Source organism: Gouania willdenowi, chromosome 5 (assembly GCF_900634775.1).
Source record: "Gouania willdenowi chromosome 5, fGouWil2.1, whole genome shotgun sequence".
In the NCBI taxonomy this organism is placed as follows: Eukaryota; Metazoa; Chordata; class Actinopteri; order Blenniiformes; family Gobiesocidae; genus Gouania; species Gouania willdenowi.
This window is the reverse complement of record NC_041048.1, coordinates 8351326-8372805: the sequence shown is the minus strand read 5'-3', so window position 1 is coordinate 8372805 and position 21480 is coordinate 8351326. Positions and strand designations below refer to the sequence as shown.

Below are 21480 nucleotides of genomic sequence, written 5' to 3'. Positions count from 1 at the left end.
TACAGCGCTTGACAGTATCAATACTCCGAGCTTGAAATACCGACCATGTAAGTTTGGAAAGACGGACCGTCTTTCCAAACTGTGCCAAAACAACTGTGGATTTTGATATCGTGGCATTTTCCAGAGATTCCTGAAATCAACGGAAACTTAATGTCTAGCAGGGTGACATCATATCATGGGGAACACCTTAAAAGGAAAAACACAGAAAAAATGACATTAAGTGAATCGCTTCATTTTATGGCAAAGAAACACAAGACACTACAGCATATGAAGTAGAAACGTTTCCGCTTCAGCATCATTTAAGCATTTTTGTACAGAATTTCCCAATCCCACAATGCAATGCACAAAACCTTCTCCGAAGTTAAGATCACATGACAACTTGTCAACAAACCCATTGTTTGTGATGGAGTCAAAAATTATCTTGAGACCGACAATTTCAACCTTTGACACTAGTTATGAGCAATTTATCCAGTTTTCCGGAAGAAATACCTTTGTTTTATTGATTCATGTGGCCACAAGATAAACATACTAGAAAACACAAGTTTTCCATCAGCTGATTGTATTTTTGCTATGTTTTTGTGTTTGTTTTTACCCCGTAATTTTACAAGTGTTTTTTTTGGTGCATTTTAGTTATTGCTTCCTATATTGTCCTGTATTTTTGTGTGTTTTTGTAGTCTTTTCTTGTGTTTTGAGGGTTATTTTTGCCTATTTTTTTGCTGTTGTTTTGAGTATTTTGGTCATACATTTAGGTTGCAGGCTGCACAAACTTAGACAAAGAGCCGTATGTGGCCCATGGGCCGCCAGTTGCCCATGGCTGATCTACTGTATCTTGACCCTTTCACAATAATGCAGCAGTAAGCAAGCACCATCTGCTGGCAGAAAATAGCAATCTGCACAAAGGAACTACATGACCATGACCACAGATGTGTACGGCATGTACCAGTGGGAATCACATGTACTCTCATGTACAGCATGCACACTTTCCATAAATAACTTGACAGGAATTGGCACATGTCCTGTCAATGTCTTACTGTAATCCAGAAAAAAAAGAAGAGGAAAAAAAAACACTTCAAGTTCATTCAATGGTAAGCACATCTTTGGTGAAACCTAAAAAGCAAGACTGATCCAATGTAATGATTAAAAAGTTAAAACTCTATCATATCAAACAAAACACTGTAATGCAATGATTAACTCCATAATCTAAAAAATAAAAAATTCACCCCACCCCCCCACTCCCTGGCGGCAAGGCCACCGACTCGGCGAGGAGGGCCGAGCGCCAGGCCTCCGGCGGCGGGGAGAGGAGGGCGGCGGCTGCTCCACCAGCCGCGGCGCAAGCTCAGCCCCGCTTTTCACCACAGCCCGACCGACCCAGCCCTGAGAACCGATCCTTATCCCGAAGTTACAGGTCAACTACTTTCTGCGTACACATTCAAAAGACAAGGGAGGCTGGCCCGACTGACTGTTTGTTGGTTGTTGCTTCAGTGCTGCGGGGCTTGTGGTCACGAGGGGCGCTTGACGTGAAAGTTTCAAGTCTTGTGCCCCCTAGTGGCCAAAAGTTACAATGTGTGCCTTTAAGCATGAAATTATCAGGAATTTTTCAATGTGCTGAACACGAATAATATTTGAGGATAATAGGAGGGTTACCCTCCTGTACACTCATAAAGGTATTTCTTACTGTTTGCATGTTGAATGACTTCAATAAGTCTTTTGACTTTAAATCAAGGAATTCAAGTACCGCCACCAGTTTGGAATGAAACCCAAGTCATTTTGAGTGACTCACAGTAAATAAGTTGGATCACATTGGATAAATTGGTAAAATAGGACTTTCTGTTCCTAACCAAGTTTATAGTTTAAAAAAAAATGTGTTTTAAAACTAGTTAAACATGTATATGTAATCTAATCTTCTTCTTTCTAAAACAACACGACTCTGTACTTTAGACTCTGATGATGAATCTCAGTAATACACAGCTTCATTATGAATGTCCTCCAAAGTATGAACTTCTACTTCTTCTTCTTCTTCTTCTTCTTCTTCTTCTTCTTCTTCTTCTTCTTCTTCTTGTTCTTGTTCTTCTTCTTCTTCTTCTTCTTGTTCTTGTTCTTGTTCTTGTTCTTGTTCTTGTTCTTGTTCTTGTTCTTGTTCTTCTTTATGCCCCGTATCTTCTCCTGTACCTTCATTTTCCTTTTCTTTATCCTCTGCCTCAAATTCCTGGTCAAGTGATGATTTTTCCAGATGTATTTCCTTCTCACTGTTGTGTTTTTCACACTTACGGTGAAGACCATCCACTTGCGTTTGCTCTGTGGGAACATGTGACGTCATCGAGACCAGCTTTTTATCTGAAATGCCTTTTAAAGACCAAGAAAGCCTATATGACAGCTGGAAAAAGAGAGATAGATAGGCCTTGATTAGTATCTATTATTACTAGCATTTGATCAGACAGGTTAGAACAGTTGTACCTTTGATTCATAACTCTGCAGCTGAGCCATGACGGTGCTGCGAAGGGTCTGTGAGGTGAAAAACTGCTCATCGAGAGCGACACGGACAGAACTGAGTAAATCCTTTAAGGCCTGGGTACGGATGGCCAGCTTGGCTTCAACAGCCTTCCTAAAAAATAATCCAACAATTAGCAACAAGCTTTTTTTATAAAGTCAATGATGCAAACAGTGAAAACGCCCAGATCTCACCCAACTCAAAACTGTCAGAACGATGTATAAAGCAAGCAAAGGTACACTTCCAAAAGGGTTGCAGAAAAGATGTTTAGAGAGAGAAAGGGAATACAATTTAAATTTCAAAATACAATATGCTAGAATGACACAGAAAAGAATGAGTATAACAATATGGAACTGCCTAAAGGATGAAATAAAGCAAAGCAACAACGCACATAACTTAAAAAAAACCATTTTAAATCATATATTGTTTGTAAATATAAGAAAGAAGCACAATAATTTTACCTGGGACAGCAATAATATATATGTATAAATAGGTATTCAATATATCAATACTTAATAAACATAAAAAAGGTATATATTGTGATAGAAAATATTTTTTTGAAATATTGCCACACTATATTCTATATTTAAAATGTAATTAATGAAATTTGTGTCATAAATAATAAATAGTATATTATCAATATTATGTACATGCATGTGTATGTAATATGTAAATGTGTGAACGTATATGTATATACTGTATGTTTGATGTGCATGTATCAACTGTATATATAAAACTTTGTGCAGAATATAGTACTGAATGTAACATTCCTAATTATTATAATATATTTCTTATATTATTTGGAGAGCCTTGTTTTGTTTTTGTAATGGGTAGGTGTGGATTAGCTTCAACCTACACTCTTGGCTGATTAGTTGGACAGTTGACTGTTGTTTTGTTTATTCTGAAGACTGACTAAAATTCAAATTCAAATAATACTCACCTTACTGCTGCCATATCCCGATTATGTACGCAAAGTGCCACTTTATGAAGGTACAGTAGCCCTTGTAGCTCCCTGAGTTTGGATGCTTGATCTTTTATTTGTGCATTTATCATTTCCAATGATGTGGGCTGATCAACCAATGTACTTGTCAGAACATCCACCTTTTCTGACAGCCGAGTGTTTACGTTTAAACCAGCCTCTGCTCTCTCCCTGAAGCCTTTAAACTCCTCACTCTGGTTCTTAAACATTGTTTGGAGAGTTGTGACATAAAGAGTCGCCTGCTGTATTTCATCCTCTCTGATGTTCATCTCAGTTTGAAGTGGCAACAGTGGTGAAAGAAGGTCAGAGTTCTGGAAATCTTGTGATGTGACCAAGGCAACCTCAGCTTGCTCCTGCACTTGTTTATGGGCCTCATTCAAAGCCAGGATCCTTTGTTCCAAAGACAGATCCTTGTTGGTCTAAAAGGAGAAAATATGAGGTCATGGTTTAATGATTAGAAATAAATTTAAAAAAAAAAAAGATGAAAATTATCCTTTAAAAATTACCACAAACAGTAAGTACATGAAGGTATAGATAACATGTTCAAATTATGATGGATAGATAGATAGATAGATAGATAGATAGATAGATAGATAGATAGATAGATAGATAGATAGATAGATAGATAGATAGATAGATATGGATAGGTCTATTTTTTAAACACGATGCTTGTTTTACTTATTCAGTTTAGTTTGAAACAGGGACGTGCAGGTGCCACAAATGTAACAATAATTAAATATCTAAACTCAGTGGTCAAGCTACCTTAGTTGCAATATGTTGAAATTGAGGATTTTTTAAAAAAAAAAAAAAGCATCATGCAGAAATATCTATTTGACACTTAAATAGATAGCACTAAAAAATAAAATAAATACTGACAAATAGAAATAGTTAGGCATGCATTCACATAAACCAAAATACAAGAAAAAGCCTTTATTTTTCTACTCTCCCCTGCTTGTCATCATGTTGTTGACAGAGTTGCTTGAAAAGGAAAGACAGCTACAAACGTAGATTATTATTATTATCCAATAATGGTTACCTGCTGTGTGACCCCTATCCCCGCCCCCTGCCGTTGCAGGTTGATCACTCTCTGTTGCATTGCAGTAAACGTCTCCACCAGTTCATTGATGTTGTGCTGCTGCTGCACACAGAACCAGGCCAGAACACAGGCTGCAATGGTAATGGAGGCAAAAATCAACCAAGGCGGAGATAAATGGGAGCGCGGCCTTCTGTTAGACGTTAGAACCGGACTGTCCCACACAACAGGCTCCTCTTCTGGGTTCAGCTTCTTGGACTTTCGCCTGGCCATGGCAGCAGCTGGAGGGTCAGAGGGTGACTGAGAGACTTCTCCACTCATTGCTTTGCCAAGGGATCAAGTTCTATTCAGTCAATGCACTCTGCCTCACTTTTCCATTGGTCCCCCAGATACCCAAAGCAACTGTTACTCTGTGTGTGTGTATGTGGTCTGTGTGTGTGTGTGTGTACGTACGATTATGTAACTGCACTGGTGCAAGAGGTATCATTTACTATTTGAAAGAAAGATCACAGCTGAAAGACAAGTGCTCGCCCTGCAATATTGAAGTTATTCAAACATTTGCACACTGGAAAATTAATCTAAACTAATGTCAATTCAACGTACCATTCAATATTACAATATAATACATTAAAACGTATTTATTATTTTATATTAGTTCATAATATGACAAATGTATATTCATTCATCCATTTTCCGACCAACTTGCTCCTTTTAAGATTTGCGGGAAAATTGAATATACTGTATATCTTAATTAAATCGATCATTTAAGTTTTAATTTACACAGTGCATGTGTAAATGCAGTCATATACAAAAATTGGTTTTTCTGAATTGTTTTATCCAATAGTTCTCAAACTTCTCCTCTTGCGCTCCCTTTTGAAAAATGAGCATTTTGGCAGCCTCCCCCCTCCTCATTACTAAAAAATGTTCTACAAAATGGGTAAAAATTTGTTTTACCTTTATTGAAAATGCTAAACAGTGTGACTATACTTTATCGGTCACTAACAAAACCTAATATGTGCAATCACACATTTTAAAATAGTAATAATATAGTTTTTTGAGCGCAAAGGAAACATGTTTTTTCCCTTTTTTCATGCTCAATTGTCCTGTTGTCATGGCAGCCACCCTTATTCATCATTTGAAAAAAAGTCACACAAATATGATAAAGGCAACTGTACACAAGTGCATCAGATCATTCACTTTATTTCAAGGATTTATTCCAAAAAGTCAAACTTCTTGAACAGAATCAGAACATTTTCAGTGATTTGATTGACATCAAGTGTTTTCCTCAGACTGTTATTATTACATGTAAACATTGAAATACACACGTCAACTTGTTAAATAAAGATGTCTGACATCTGTTCACATGATTACTTTTTAAATTATTTAAATTTTCCAGTAAATTGATTGCACAATGACACAAGTTTTTCCATTTGCTGGTTTTCAAGTACAGTAAGCTACATGTTTTAATGCCAGTTTGCAGCAGTCGTGTGTATAGGAAAATTCAGTGTGTTGGATTTTACATTAATAAGTTGGTTTCCATTTTTTTCTTGCATCTTCACCTTTTCATCACTCTGCCAAAAAATAAAAACAAGGAAAAAAAAACTTTTTAATCCTTTCATCCAAACACTGGTATTAAAAACAAAGCTACTGTACCTCTGACGTTCAGCATCATTGATGACTCTGCTGCTCCATGTTTATTCTCGATGACAACTTTATATTCCACGTTGTCTGTGGGTCCCACTCTTAAGATGAGCAAAGAGCAGACGCCACACACGTTAGTGATGTGGTAGTTAGTGTTTGTGTTGAGACTGATGTTGTTGCGGTACCACGTCACACGTGGAGTTGGATTCCCCTTAACGGCACAACTCATGTAGCACTCGTAACCCTTTGGGGATGTTCGCATCTTCAGGGGAACAATGAATGATGGAGGAGATTCTAAGTCAATTGTTTTATGTTCTGGTATGTAGACATTGAATTTTTCTGTAACAGAGAAAAAAGTATACTGTCAAGTTTCATTAATGTTATTCATAATATTGTTGTGTAACCTATAATGCATGGGACATGGATTATGAAGTTGTACATGCTAAAAGAAACAGAAATGTTTTGCAACTTTTAGCAACAAACCACATTTAAAAAACATATGTACATTTTTTTATTTTTTGTGAAATTTGTGATATTATTTCTTGTCAAAATATAATGTAAATGTTAAATGTGAATCTAAATATTAAATCGAAATTTAAATGTTAAATCTAAATCTCACTGTTAAATATGAAATCTAAATGTGAAATCTAAATCAAAATGTAAAATCTAAATCTCAATGTTAAATATTAAATCTTAATGTTAAATCTAAATCTTAATGTGAAATCTAAATCAAATTGTTAAATCTAAATGAAATTGTTAAATCTAAATATCATTGTTAAAAATTAAATCTAAATGTTAAATATAAATCTCAATGTTAATTATTAAATCTAAATGTGAAATCTAAATCTAAATGTCAAATATCAAATCTAAATCTAATTGTTGAATATAAATGTTGATTTCAAATTCTAAATGTTGAATCTAAATCTAACTGTTAAATATTAAATCTAAATGTTGAATCTAAATCTCAATGTTAAATTTTACATCTAAATGTGAAATCTAAATATACGAGAAAAAAAATCACAATTTTTACTAATATTGCTAATATAACCCCCCCCCCCCAAAAAAAAAAAAAAAAAACGAAAAACAAAAAAACATGGTTTGTTGCTAAATGTTGCTAAATGCACAACTTTACTAATTGGCACCCCATAATAATGTCCCTTAAAAGGAGTGGTAGATTTTGATCGATGGGGACTTGTGACCATTCTTCCAAAAACGCATTTGTGAGATATAGATATATAATAAAACAAAAATAAAAACTGGTCCAACTAGTAAAATTATTATAAAATTATTTCAGTGTGCTAAAACAAATGTTGTTTCTGTCCCTGAAGTGAATTTTAATTGCGAGCTATATATCAAAAGATGGTGTACAATAGTTTACCAAGGTTAAGTTAGTCAAAAATGCCTGTGAAGCAGCCAAGATTATTAGGAATGTAACTTTTTGGAGAGCTATGTTAACAATCGAAATAGCATTTTTACACTTGTCCAATGGAAATGATGTGTCCAGAACCTTTTTCCTTTTTGCTTCCAAACACTGCAGATTCAGAGGGTGGAGATACGCCCATGTCGTTTTTAGCAAACACCCTGAAGGTGTACTCTCGTCCAGGAAAAAGGTTGATGACTGTAAACTTGTTGTTGAAGAGATTGTCGGCCACTATCCTCCATGTTTGTTTGAAGGAGTCCCGTTTGGACACCATGTAGTGCAGCCTGTCGTCCCTTTTCTCATCTGAAGAGGGAATCCAGCTCAGAGTCACTGTTCCTGGGATTTTCTCATCCATCTCCACTGGACCTGGAGGCCTGGGATCATCTACGAAAATATTAAAGATACAGACAATTACACGCATTCCATTACAGCCACATTTGATATGGAATTCACTTCCTCCTCATCTGATCTAACTTTCCCCGTGTTCATTTTGAAATTCAATTAAAAAATCTGCTCCTTAATGAATAACTAAACAATGGTTTTTTCTGCTTCATTTAAATGTTTCGCTGTCTTGGCGTTCTATTATTTTGTCTTGACTTTATTATTAATTAAAAAAAAGGACTGTTTTTCATTACATGTATTTGTCTTTTGAAGTCCAGGACATTATCTATTTTAATATGATATACTTTTATTCTACATAAAAATATTTAAATTTGATATTTATCATAACATTGTTTTTTTTATTAAATGTATTCATTATAAATAAAAATATACAGCATACATTTGCTATATGAAAATCCTCTTCTTATCCAATAGTGCAAAGTATTAAATGTAGTAATGTGGGTGAATAGCTCAGCCAATCAGAGGGAGGCACCAGCATTGATAAGGAAGTGCTGTTCACTGCTGAAGGAAGCATGTGCTTTAGAGTAAAACAAACACCACTGACTTCTACAATCGTCTAATTGTTCCACCAGTGCTGCATTATTGGCCTTCATTGGAGTTGGTGAGTGTTGCTTTTTTGTTAGCTATTACTAGATTTAATGATGGCCTAAAGGTTCAGAAATAGTTCATTTCTTGACGCTTTATGTGCACACGACACCACCTACTGGCCACATGTATAATTACAGGCAGCTGTAGCTTAACAAAAGTGTGTGAGTAATTAAAATGTTGTCTGTTATGGCTCTTGTGAATGAATATAAATTACTAAAAATGTGTGAATAAGATATTCCTATAGATACATATTTTATATTTATGTAGAGCAATATTTTATGTCTATGTATATAAATGTTATATATTTATGTCGAAAAGATGGACATTTCAAAGCGCTTGCATTTGGAAGAATTTACTGAATATGTGTAACTTGGACAACGATGTAGAGAACGGAAGATTTAAATGAGTAACAACAGTGCTGAATGAAACGCAAGAATCTCTCTTTCATGAGAAGTAGGGCCCGAACGATTTTGGAAAATAATCTAATTGCAATTTTTTTTTTTTCTCTCATTATTGCGATTGCGATTTAATATGCGATTATTTTTTCCAGGGCCTCTTGTCATGTATTTTTCTATGAACACAAGCAATAAATCAATCTGTTTCATAATAAACAATTTCAGATTTATTTAAATTTTAAATAAATATAGAATGTAAATTTTAAAGCACAGATTACAAACAAATCTGTGGCTTTACCTCTTCAACATATCTAACTTAACTTCACGTTTCATGAAACATGTAAACATGTGGACTGCACTTCTTAAACACTCTAAACTTAACAGGACAAGAAAAAAAATTAAAAATTGCAGCCATTGAGATGAGAAAATTGCGTTCTATGATATCGCGATAATACCGCAAATGCAATTAATCGTTCAGCCTTAATGAGGAGTGCATCTATACTCGTATCTCAAAAATCTTCAAACACTCTCTCTCTCTCCCTCTAAACTTTATAAACTATATCTGAATTATCAAAACACTAGGGGTGGGAACCTCTGGGTACCTCACGATACGATACGTGATACAAAGCTTGCGATAACGATTATCTGACGATATGACGACACTGCAATTATCGATATATTGGTCAGAAATCAATCTACGATAACTTATGACATAAGAAAGAAAAAAAAGATTAAGTGAAAAAATACTGTTTTTATTTTAAATCTCCGAAAGAAAATAAATAGAAAAAGTGTCCTATGAACAGTGACACTATTTTAGTGCAACATTTCTGTAAATAAATGTCAACATACCAATGCAAATGAATAAGTATCTCCAATAGTGCTTTCTGTAAACAAAAAATAGGGTCTTTCTTACCAGTGACATCATTATAGTGCAATACTCCAGTAAACAAAATATTGGTTCCTTCAACAAACAGTGACAAAATTTCTGTGAAGACCTACTTGCACATTTTAGTGAAAAAGCAGAAAAAGTTTTGTAAAAACAAAAAATAAATAAATAATAAATCGATACTCGGCGCGAACATATCGATAATCGATCGTGCGGAAAAAAAAAAAAACAATCGCGATATATCGCCGTATTGAGATATCGTCACACTCCGACAAAACACCATCCATACTCTAATAACCCAAATATATAAAGTGTATCCAAACTGAACTAAGGTGACCATATTTGCTTCTCTAAAAAAGAGGACACTTGGGACGACCTCGGCATTCTCAAATTAATCGACGTTTTCTTGAATCTACCATATACTGACAAACTACACTATAGTAGTTAATACGTTGTTCATAAGTTTTAAAAATGTATTTCTCTCTTTATAACAGTGACTGAAGTCAATCACCTTTATTATGCATTAGAATAATTTCTCCTTGAAACATCTGATATAAACCATAAAGTCTCTCAATCATTAAAACAACGAGAAACATCTCCTAGAAATTAAAAGACATTTAAAAATAATTATAAAAAAAGAAAAAGTAATGTCTGGACGTATTGTCCCCTATCTGAACTAACTGCAGTTCTCTATCAAACACTCACATTCTGAACGGAGCCTGAGGGTTTATGATCCTGTCAAATCACCCAAGAAACTCTCAATCACGTCCTGAAACAGTTGCGTGGTACAGCCGGGCAGCGAGACTTTGCTCATCATCATTTTTGGCTCCTTTCTTAAATGACGCAAGCCTTGATGTGCGCCTTGCCAAACGCCCCCTTCCATTACTCGACACGCTTCATAGCCTTGCCACATTTCAGAACATCACTACACTAAAGAACTAAATAATTTTGGTGAATCATACCTTCCCCCAACCATTTTTCTTTAAAAAATAAAATAAAAATAGCAAAAGCTTCTTTTGTCTTTTTTTATTTGTGGTTATAAACCTTTCTTTCTACAAAATTCTACAAAAGTCATATTTTAAAACATTTTACATATACATATTTGGGTGTGAGATATAGCAATTTGCACCAGTTAATTAACTTGATTAAAAATACTTGCATATTGCATAAAACAGACTTAAAAGCAGACAAGAGAAACAAATAAATGGTTCAATCTATAGTCACTTGAAGGTTTGTCCATCCCTGCTGGTGTTTACCTGTTACTCTGACTTCAATGCTGACACTTTCCTGGCCAACAATGTTCTTGACGATGATGGTGTAGATGCCGGTGTCTGAGTGCTCAGAGGTGGGGATTAGTAGCTGAGAGCCTTTATCAGAGTTGGTAATAGTTGCATGTTTTGAAATGGGGACACTATCCTTCAGCCAGGAAACCTCAGGCAGAGGGGAGGCCTGTAGAAAACAACGGTTGATTATGAATACTTTAGAGAGGGTAAAGGTGCTTTAGAGAGTTTGCAAACTTGGTAATAATACCAATGAATCCAGATAAAGGAATTTGTTTGATCAAGTTAAGACTACCTCAAATGTGATGTTGAGGCGGACGGTGTTTCCACATTTCACCAAAACAAAAGTCTTCATGTTTCGGTCTTTGAATTTTGGTTTCACTGTGAGGATAAAAATGAAGAAGGTTAAATGCAATACAAACATTACCATTCAGCTCCATTTTGTTCCATGGGCTGTTACAGGCATCAGCATTATGATGACGTGACAAAATAACCTTAACTACAGTTGAAGTACAAATCCAGACCCATCCAGAACGTATAGGGAAACATAAATCTCTCCCTCCTTTTTTTATACCTTCTAATCCCTGCCTATTGGTCATAAGGCGGGGTACACCCTGTACAGGACACTAGTCCATCGAAGGGTGACACAATTAGACATGCAGCAATTTACACTCTTATTCACTATACTACTCTCCGCGATTTCTTCTTGTCCAATCAACCTAACACACTGAACATATTTACGGATTGTGGGAGAAAGCCAGAGTACCCGAAGAAAGATCTAAAGGTGTGTTCACACCGAACACCACTTCAGTCCGTATTGTTGCTTTTAAATCACCCATGAGGAATTGCTTGAACATAGTTAAGCTTTTTTCTCACTTCATCGCTTCTTCTACCCCAGTGACGTGACGACCAGGGGAGTGACGTAGGGAGAATCTCATTGCTGATTGGAGGTCGCGACACAGTGCCACTCAAAGTCGCTTGAAAAGTTTAAAATTTTGCGCGATTGAGTTGCTGGATATGCGTGAGTCGTGTCGCTTGACGTTGCGTCTTTCGCATTGAGTTTGAATGTATTCTTGTCGCCAGAGTTGCTGAAGTCACGTTCGACATGAAGGCACCTTTAGGAAGGCTTCCCCACCAAGGGAATAAACCCGGGCCTTGCTGTAAAACAGAAGTTTTCAGCAGTATTCAGATGTTACCTCTGTCCAAACAATGTGAATGAAAGGTCCACTTTCCACAAGAGACTAGTCTATGGAGGTTAGACTCGCCTCGGATGTTAGACAACATACTGTGCTTGTGTAACTTATCTATTTTAGTCTCTTCTTCATGACGAGAAGTAAAAAACATACTTTTACAGTCAACTTATGACCTATGAAGGATTAAATCAACACTTTTTTTTTTTTTTTTAAATGTCATGAAATCTTTGTATAGATTTGTTTCTATTCAAAGCACAGTTCAAATATAACAAACAATAACTTACCAGGAGGAGGCATGGCAATGATATAATTGTCAAAGCTGCAAGGGTATCCATCACCTCCGTAATTGGTAGCAATTACTCTCACCCAGTATGCAGCCATTGTCTTCAGGCCAAGCACGGTGTAAGACGTGGGAGTAATTGGGATCGCATTGCAGCGAGTCCATTCAAGACTTTCTATTGGTCTGACCTCTACATAGTAGCCCTGGGCTTCATCCTCTACTCCTTTCACTTCTTTGGGTTTGGCCCAAGCCAGTGAGAGTGAAGTATAATTAGAAGACGTTAGTTTTAAGTCTATGACTTTGCCTGGAGGTTCTGCAATGACAGTAGTGCAATTTTAAATCTCCACACAATCATCAGTATCTTCTCTTGAAAGCACGAATTTAACATTAAATGTACAAGCTGTTAAAAAAAATGCTGCCATGCCTTGTGATTAGCTTACTCATTGGATTTCTTGCAATAACAGTGTCAGAAGGAAGGCTGGGATCTCCAGCTCCAGACAAGTTGATAGCAGACACTCGAAATTCATATGCTGCTCCCTCAAAAACATCTTTTACAGCGTACTTTGTGTCTATTAAGAAAAACAGACATAAGACTAGCACTAAATTGGATTAGGTCAATGCATAGTTTTTGTGAGTATTATTGCAGACAGTTGGATACCTGTAATCGGCCCTTGTTGGTTGACAAGGCTCCAGTAATTAGTCCCCTTCTTGTTTTTTTCTAGGTTGTATCCAACTATTTTACTGCCTCCAGTGTCACATGGTGGACACCATGACAAATTAATACAGTCTTTAAAGGCACTGACCACTTTGGGTGCTGTTGGTGATCCGGGATAACCTGCAGAGAGAACAGCTTGCAATAATTAAAAGATAAACAATATCCATGTTTTAGAACGCAATTTCATTGTTACAATAGCTATATGTAATGTACTTCCTCAAAGCTTGTTGTTGTCCTTACATGTGCTTTGTCCAGTGTTGAAGATACTACCCCAGATTTATTTTATTAGACAAAATAATAGTATGCCTCATAGATCAATGAGTCAAACATCATTAACTACAACAAGATAGAAAAAAGGTAGAAATTGCTGCTTGAAAGTTTGTTTTAATTTCTCACTCTGTTGACATTTTTGGCCATTACATTGTGGGATGTGGAGTAACATTACCAGATGCTTGCATTCTTTCAGTGATTCGCTTGACACCATTTTTTTCTAGTGATATCAGAATAAAGTAAAAACACTATGATGCATCCGTCTCTTCACGACTTCACATCCCACAATGCAACGTGCCAAAATTTCAACAAAGCGTTTTTGGTGGAGATGAAAATAAACTTTCAATACAACTTATTACCAGTCATACTTAGAATGTGTCATATTGGATCAGTGTCAAAGAAATCCATCGATGTTCACACCTAGCCCAAAAATGCTTCAACTAATCTATATTAGCTATTCTTGCTAGGTCAACCTACCATGCATACATATCAATTTCCCAGCTTTTGATTGGATGATCAAAGAGTAACATTATTTAATGACACTTTTGTAAGTTCAAATTAATCTCACTTGTCTGGTTGCTAAAACCTTACGTAAAACACCAGCAGGTATGTCTTCTGTCTGCAGAGGGTTACTGATGCCCTCTGCGTTCTTGGCTCTGATGCGGTAACAATATCTTCGTCCTGGATCCACATCAGTGTCTTTGTAACTTGGGTTGCTGCCCGCAATCTCACCAAGATTTGTCCATTTATTTCTCCCGACCTGTTGCCGCTCTATTATGTAGTTTGTGATCGGACATCCTCCATTGTCTTTTGGTGGCTTCCATTTGAACTCAACTGATGTTACAGCACTTTCCATGATGGTGACGGGGCCTTGTGGTGGTGTTGGTTTGTCTGTTTTCAAGATTAGAATCAAATCTATAGTCACAGAGAATGTCATTGATACTTATATACACTGATTCAGTGTTGTATATTCTTTTCAACTTACCCAGTACAATCAGTTCAGAAACAGCCTCTATTGTTCCAAATTCATTTTTGATTTTGATTTTGATCTCCCCACCATCTTTTCTCTGACACTTCGTAAGGCGAAGGTGACTTCCAGTGTTTGACGTGTCAATCTTCACATTGAGCCCAGGCACCAGCTCATCATCATTCTTGTACCAGTGTATGTTCATTGGTGCTCCACCCAAAAAAGGCAGCTTCCATTCAGCACTTTCACCCGCCTTTATGACGACGGGTTTTGTGAATTTTCCAAGAAGGTCAGGGTCGATATTTGGTGGGTCTGTAACAGGACATCAGAGAAAATGAGAAATTCAGTCGTGAAGGGTCATAAAACTTCTGCCAAGTTTAAAACCCAAGGATGTGAATCTGACCTTGAATGGTCAAAATTGCTTCTGATTTTCTTCCTTCGGCTTCGAAGCGGTAAACAGCCGCGTCGTCTTTTTGACAACAATCAATTATCAACCTGTGACAAGCTCCGTCTTTGATAATCCTGACCCCGTCCTCATTTGTTAACTTGAAAAAATGTGAAAACGCAATAGTAAGACATTAAGCACATAGTTTACTCAATTATTAGATTGGTAGATTTGTATTTATTTACAACCTGACCCTTCTAATATAATGGACTTACCAGCTTGCCGTTTTTGTACCATCGGCCTTCTGCTGTCTCACTGCTTAGTTTGCAACTCAGCTCTGCCTGTTGACCTACATTGGCAAGTGTGTCAGAGAGCCCGCTGACGAACTGCACACCTCGCTCTGTATGAGGAAAGAACACATTAAACAGGTTATGTATCTGTTTTCTAAAAAATCAGCCAATAGAGGTTTTAGCTCTGTATTTAAAAAATGCTTTTAATTTGTTGCCTTCTTGTGTTTGAATATCTGAAGAGGATGTACTGTATATATACCATATACTATATATAATTAACTCAAAGGTGTTAATTAGATATTGACCTCCTGGAGGAACCAAAATGGTATTTATGGTTTTTCTTTCTTTCTTTTTGTGTGTAGAATAACAAGGACTTTTGTGTCATTACACTTAACTAAGATATGTTGGTAAAATGCTGTATATTTCTTCTTCTGATGGTACTTTTTTTTCTTTCTTTCAGTTGTCCATTCTTCGCAATCTAATTTTTCTAGTCAAGGTTCTAGAGAAATTTAAAGTAATCCAAATGAAATCTCTATTCCTTAATTTGAGCTGTACTTTTCCTTGCAGTTTCCTTTTTTCTCATTTTTATTTTTAAACAACCTAAAATAACACTTAAAGGTCCAGTGTTGTGCTATTTTTCACCCATCTCCAATTGTTCTAAGAACCCCAACAGCATAGTATTTGAGTATTTTCCCAAACGTGCCAGTTTTCTGGAGTGCTAGCCCTGTAAAAAGTCACTTTCAGACCGCTCCTAAAAACAGGTCGTTTTTTGAGCACTTCATGCACATGCATGAGTGGGCGTAAACACACACTGCTTCAGTGTGTTTGTGTTTGTCACAGAAACAGCATTAGTAAATCATAACAGTCTTCCTTCTCCTCCTTACCTCACAAGAATAGTCTATTTAAGACGATAGTCCATTGTTTTATCCTACTGCTGCATTGCAATGGGTCACAAACACATCAGATCAACCCATAAAGTTGATACGATGCGATATAATGGCTACTAAACGTGAAACTCATTGTCAGAGCTCTTTGGTTTATCTATATACTGGATATACTGTATTGAACATAAAGGTATTAGCTGTAATATCAACCTGCATTTGCTATGTTTTACCTGTGAGGTAGTTTGAGGGGTAGGAGCTCACATTCTTATGTAGGGTAGGAGGAGCCAGGATTGTCAGGAGGAGGAGTTTCCATGTTGTTAAGTCATAACTGACTTTTTACAAAATGTGGAATAACAAGGGAGGGAGGACGCTATTTCAATTTTGGCCCTCTGAAAGAGACTAAAGGAATTTATATCACTCTAGAAAAACCATTATAAAGTGAATTTTTCATTATACTGCCACTTTAAATTCTATGAAGTTTGAATAGTTTTCTTTATAGTGACAAATTCCCACTGATACATTTGAGATTTTTCTCAGGACTACCTTAATTTCTAATGCACATCATTATATAAAATAAATTTTACAATATCATTTGTATAAGTAGAGTCTTGCAGGAGAGTTGCTGAAATACCATTGTAACATTGTAGTTTTTATATATCTTCTGCACATGTTTCAGTCTTCAATACAAAGCTTGTTTGGAATTTTACCTGTAATGGTGTCAGGAACCAAAGGGCCTTTGCGTGAGCCTGCCTTTTTCTTCATGCCTTCAAGTTCATCATCTTTGGTTTGATTGTTTCCTTCTCCCAGAAAATGATTGTTCTTGTTTTCGTCATCATGCTTATCTTTACCGCTTCCATCACCAAAACCAATCTCACCATCTCCTCCATCTTCCAACATGCCTTTCAAGGCCATATCAAGGCCCGTTTTGGTGACTTTGTGCTTTTTATGGCCGTTTGGATCAGCTGAGCAACAAGAGGGACCAATAAACCCTTACATATGTTTTTTTTTTTATGAAGTACAAGATATTACAGTTTATCTGCAATTAGAATGAATAACTGCCTAAAGTCTCACCTTCCACTATCAGAGAGGCATTGCTTAATCTAAGCCCAGCAATGGCATAGATAATACCTTGATCATCCATCTCACAATCTTTTACTCTCAAAGTGTGGTTGAGTTTGTCCTCTGAGACACTTATTTCATACTTTTCTCCATGTTCAATGGAAGAATTCCCCTTTGACCAAGAGATCCGATTAAGGGAAGATGACAAAACACACTTGAAGACCGCGTCCTCGCCCTCTACGACTGTGACACTCTTAATCTCTGCCACAAAATCAACAGAAGGGACTGGGAGAGAACAGAAATGAGAGGATTAGAAACACTAAACAAATTTAGTGAAAATCTAGTGTAACTCATACCTTGAAAGTCTGTTGAAAGAACATTTGTGTCTTCCACATCAACCTGATAAAATCCAGCATCTTCAGGCTGAGGGTCTTTGATGCTGAAGACGTACTTTATCCCTGTTTGCATTAAGCTGTGCTTTGAATTTTCATTATCGTCATAGGGCACCTGTGTTCCATCCTTTTGAGACACCAGTTATTAATTATAATGCTTTACATTCAGTCATTCTACATATTTTTTGGAAGAGATTTTTGTTCACCTTGTACAAATCAATTTTGCTATTGGAATCCCGTAGCTTCATGTCCATGCTGAATTCTGCTCTTCCATTTGGTTTCATTTCGATTTGTTGTACGTTCTCCACCTTCTCCACAACCTACAGAACGGAAAGAAACCATAAACTATTTCATGTGACAAGAGGTTCATTGAATTATAAAATATACACCAGTATGAATGAGATTATAAATTATACATGGCATACCTTTGCCTGTTCATCCTCCCTTTCCTTCTTCAGCTGTTTCAGCCTCTTTAGCATCCAACGAAAGTCAGTGACACCAAAGTCAAAACAAATTTTTTCGTAGTCTTTCTTCGGTGCGCTGAGAAGAAGTTCCCAAAGACGGGGATCGATTTCACCTTCCTTTTTTGGTGGAAGTGGTTTTTTTTTGGTAACTACACTGAGAGTGAAAATAACAATAGTTATACTTTGGCATAAAAGTTAATTATTGGATTTATTAGGACTTTAACATTAACTTACGTTTTCTTCAGCATTGACCTGAAATCCTGCGGTGGCTGTCCATTTTCTGTGGGAAAAATAATCATGTGTAGAAAAAAATCTCTTGAGATCTTTATATTATCGTCTTTCATTGGATTCAACATTGTCATACAGTGTAGCCTAAGCATTAGTTGTATTTATTTATTACCCCCCTGGTTGTCCTTCTTAAGGTGAGCTGCAAAAGCACACAAAGAACAAGAAAAAGAAAATGATGGTTCAGTAATTGATGGTCGACATGACAGTAGAACAGAATGTTCATATTAAATCTCACCTTCAGTAACACTCAATGTAACCGTACAAAAGGCGTGTCCATAAATATTGGTAGCAATGCACTTGTAGATGTCGGCTTGCTCCGTCTTTACACTGGGAATCTGATAAAGCATTGTTATATGATGTTTGCTCATTGAAAGAATGAAATCACACCTTTTTAGAACATTTGTTACACCATAGAAAAGCAGAGTGAGTTGTCTGCCGCCTCTACAAATCTTGTATTGACTCTTGCTAAAATTGAAACCAATTCCTTTTGCTCACCTCTAAGATGTGCTCTCGAGTCCTGCCATCGTATCTGGTCCTATATTTATTAGGGTCATCCAAATTGTCTTTATTCCGCTCCCATGTGACTGTTGGTACAGGCGTACCACAAACCATAGCTTTAAATGTTGCCTTCTTCCCTGGAAAGTCATAAAGTGTCACAAACCCTCTTTTGTGGCAGTTGTCAGGCTGCTTTGTTGCGTTTGTACCTTCTGGAACAGTTACAGCCATGGGTTTTCTGGTGAAGTCTGGGGTTGAATTACCCAAAGGAAGTCTCTCCACAGTCTGAATGATCACAACCCCAAGGACTTTAGATGTTTTCTTGATAGCCACTGTAAAGAGATTTCAAAACCAAATCTGTACTGGAAGGCCAAATAAATCTGTCACCATGGTGGAAAGACTTAAAAAAAAATGCAACTTTCCTAAACTAAAGTTTTCTTCATTTATTTCATAAAAGACTTAAACTTTAATAAAGACTAACTTCACTGGTATCTTCCTTACTTTTCTGAAGTTGCAATTCAGTGTGTAAATCCACAAGAGGTCGCTGGTACCTTTCTTTTTGCCAATGACTTTACCTCAAGAAGATTCATGTAAACAGAGTGAATACTTGATTTACTGAAGAATAGATTTTTCAGAAAAGTTTTAACATTTTTGTACAGTACTTTAATCCTTCACATTTTATATAACATGTCTTCCAAAATTATTACTTATTATTAATTATTACAAAATTGTACTTCTACAGTAGTCACAGATTTATTTGTCATAAATTGGTAATTGCAATTTAAAAAGTGGTAAATTCATACTGCAAAAACTAAAAAAAGCAACAAAACATTGTTATATTTGGACTCAAGGAAATAAATATTCAAAGCAGTGTTGTCTTACGCTCAAAATCTTATTGGTCACTGAAATCAGATGGTGTTAAACACCAATATGGATATAATTTTTCTTTAAAAAGGCGTTTCTTTACCTGCAAATGTGCATTTTAGGGCTTCATATCATCATTGATTAATCAGACTTATTTTACTTTAGAGAAGAAAACTAATAAACTGAAAACAGCACACTTAAAATTAGAATTTTGAATATGATGACTAAGTGATGTGTGGTTATAGCCAGAAATCGAAGCGTCAACAAAAATTTGGCCAAACAGATATGGTTTCTGTTTGTTATTAAATAGCATGTGCATGTGAGACAGCTCAGAGCTAGTTGACTTGTGGAAAATAAGACAGTTGTGCAATTATACATTTGTGTGCTGGTTATTGGTGATGAGATCCAACACAGAGCATGTTCAAAACACGTTGCTACTGATGATCCTTCACACAAACCTTTTAAACCACACTAGGAAATCATCTCTTTAAAATAATTTATTTTACCACCAGCCCTAATTCACAAAGCCCATGATACTCGCCAACAGCCCCGACAATGATAATGAAAAAATAAATAAATCTGTTAATGGAAAGGACAATGTACAAAAGCATTTAATTCAGAAAAATATGATGTTTTATCCAGATTATAGCTTGATGGCTATTTACCATCTACATTGCCTTAAACAGTTTGGAAACAAATTATAGGGTTTGTTAAAGAAGTAAAAGAAAAGAAAACAATTGAAAGAAACATTTGGTTAAATTAATCAAGTACTCTTACTTTCTCCATGCTGTTAACTGGACTTCATACCTGGCCAAAATCACTTTATTCTTTTTCATTTTAAACATGTTATTTAAGGTCAATTTAATTCAAACGTACTCTTTTACTCTGATTTTCATTCTGTTAATAGAGGACAATAGCTTTTAGCATACAGGACAATACGTTGTTAGCATACTGGACAGCTAGCTGTTAGCATACAGTACTTTACGCTGTTAGCATACAGTACTTTACGCTGTTAGCATACAGGACAGTAGCTGTTAGCATGCAGGACAGTACATTGTTAGCATACAGGACAGTACGCTGTTAGCATACAGGAGAACAGTAGCAAAGGGAAACAAGCTAGCATTTAGCACAGTAGCAAAGGGAAATGAGCTAGCACCGAGCATCTTGCTGTGTTTGTTCTACTTATACCACTAATCTTTGGTTGAAAAATATTTGTGTAAAAAAGGCTTTTTAAAAGAAAAAACACTTAAGATAAAGAAGTTTATTTTATTTTATTTTTAAAGATGGATAGATGTGTCAAGAAAAGGAGGAGGAAGAAAAGTATTAGCTACTTATCTACTACAGCTGCCATTGGCCACTAGCTATCAACTACTAATTGCATTACAAAGGATGGTAACTATCTGAAATTACATTTATCTTGGTTTTCTGCATCATTTACCAAGTACTTCTTGTGATGAAAGCATGAGAGCGATGTTGCGTCACCATGTCCCTCAGCCCCATCACCTTCATTGGCATGTTCAGTGTTGGATGAATCACAACACAAAGCAAAGTTCATCCAACAGCTGTTGAATCCATAAACTCTAACCCACCATCTGTTAGCTTTTTTCTAGTATCCACAGCATACCTCATAGTGACTTAGAGCTGTTTCATCCACCCTAACACTCATGCTTTTACTATTACTTTTCTGCATGTATAGGTCAAACAAGAAATTAACATTCCAATGCAGAATCCAATGTTTCTTTTGAAATTCCAGCTGTCAAGAGACTTTTCAATGTTAGCGGCTGCCAGAAAAGACTGAATTTTAGTCATTTTAAGCAAACAA

At 36.1% G+C, this 21480-nt stretch overlaps 3 protein-coding genes across 3 annotated transcripts; all 3 read right to left on the bottom strand.

Annotated features, from left to right (window-relative positions):
• Positions 1 to 221: 221 nt before the first annotated feature.
• On the bottom strand, positions 222 to 4879 carry LOC114463634 (FK506-binding protein 5-like). The gene is made up of 4 exons (XM_028447308.1): positions 4504 to 4879; positions 3429 to 3886; positions 2455 to 2602; positions 222 to 2374 (listed from the first exon to the last, which is right to left on the bottom strand). Exons 1-4 carry the CDS (start codon positions 4819 to 4821, stop codon positions 1955 to 1957), a joined length of 1344 nt encoding a protein of 447 aa, XP_028303109.1. The 5' UTR covers positions 4822 to 4879; the 3' UTR covers positions 222 to 1954.
• A 1154-nt stretch (positions 4880 to 6033) lies between these two features.
• LOC114463768 (immunoglobulin-like and fibronectin type III domain-containing protein 1) lies at positions 6034 to 18283 on the bottom strand. Its single transcript, XM_028447549.1, has 16 exons — positions 18246 to 18283; positions 17973 to 18165; positions 17754 to 17867; positions 17512 to 17674; positions 17168 to 17440; positions 15198 to 15322; positions 14941 to 15082; positions 14556 to 14849; positions 13244 to 13420; positions 13026 to 13154; positions 12590 to 12898; positions 11408 to 11493; positions 11089 to 11281; positions 7649 to 7945; positions 6154 to 6480; positions 6034 to 6071 (listed from the first exon to the last, which is right to left on the bottom strand). Exons 1-16 carry the CDS (start codon positions 18257 to 18259, stop codon positions 6067 to 6069), a joined length of 2841 nt encoding a protein of 946 aa, XP_028303350.1. The 5' UTR covers positions 18260 to 18283; the 3' UTR covers positions 6034 to 6066.
• Positions 18284 to 18400: 117 nt separating this feature from the next.
• LOC114462922 (immunoglobulin-like and fibronectin type III domain-containing protein 1) lies at positions 18401 to 21155 on the bottom strand. Its single transcript, XM_028446028.1, has 5 exons — positions 21097 to 21155; positions 19004 to 19126; positions 18795 to 18934; positions 18535 to 18634; positions 18401 to 18438 (listed from the first exon to the last, which is right to left on the bottom strand). Exons 1-5 carry the CDS (start codon positions 21119 to 21121, stop codon positions 18401 to 18403), a joined length of 426 nt encoding a protein of 141 aa, XP_028301829.1. The 5' UTR covers positions 21122 to 21155.
• Between the last annotated feature and the right edge of the window lie 325 nt (positions 21156 to 21480).

Bases quoted from the DNA above. Each gene is read 5' to 3' on its own strand.
- LOC114463634 (XM_028447308.1), bottom strand. From the start codon at position 4,821: ATGAGTGGAGAAGTCTCTCAGTCACCCTCTGACCCTCCAGCTGCTGCC. The intron at 3,887-4,503 runs GTAACCATTATT...TTCTCCTTTTAG, and splicing joins GGATAGGGGTCACACAGCAG to ACCAACAAGGATCTGTCTTT. The intron at 2,603-3,428 runs GTGAGTATTATT...ATTATTTTTTAG, and splicing joins CGGGATATGGCAGCAGTAAG to GAAGGCTGTTGAAGCCAAGC.
- LOC114463768 (XM_028447549.1), bottom strand. The intron at 17,441-17,511 runs GTATGAGTTACA...GTTCTCTCCCAG, and splicing joins TCTTTCAACAGACTTTCAAG to TCCCTTCTGTTGATTTTGTG. The intron at 13,421-14,555 runs GTAAGTTGAAAA...TTCTCTCTGCAG, and splicing joins TTCTGAACTGATTGTACTGG to GTTATCCCGGATCACCAACA.
- LOC114462922 (XM_028446028.1), bottom strand. From the start codon at position 21,121: ATGCTTTCATCACAAGAAGTACTTG. The intron at 19,127-21,096 runs GTAAATGATGCA...ATCTCTTTACAG, and splicing joins TTCATCACAAGAAGTACTTG to TGGCTATCAAGAAAACATCT. The intron at 18,635-18,794 runs GTGAGCAAAAGG...ATGCTTTATCAG, and splicing joins CTCGAGAGCACATCTTAGAG to ATTCCCAGTGTAAAGACGGA.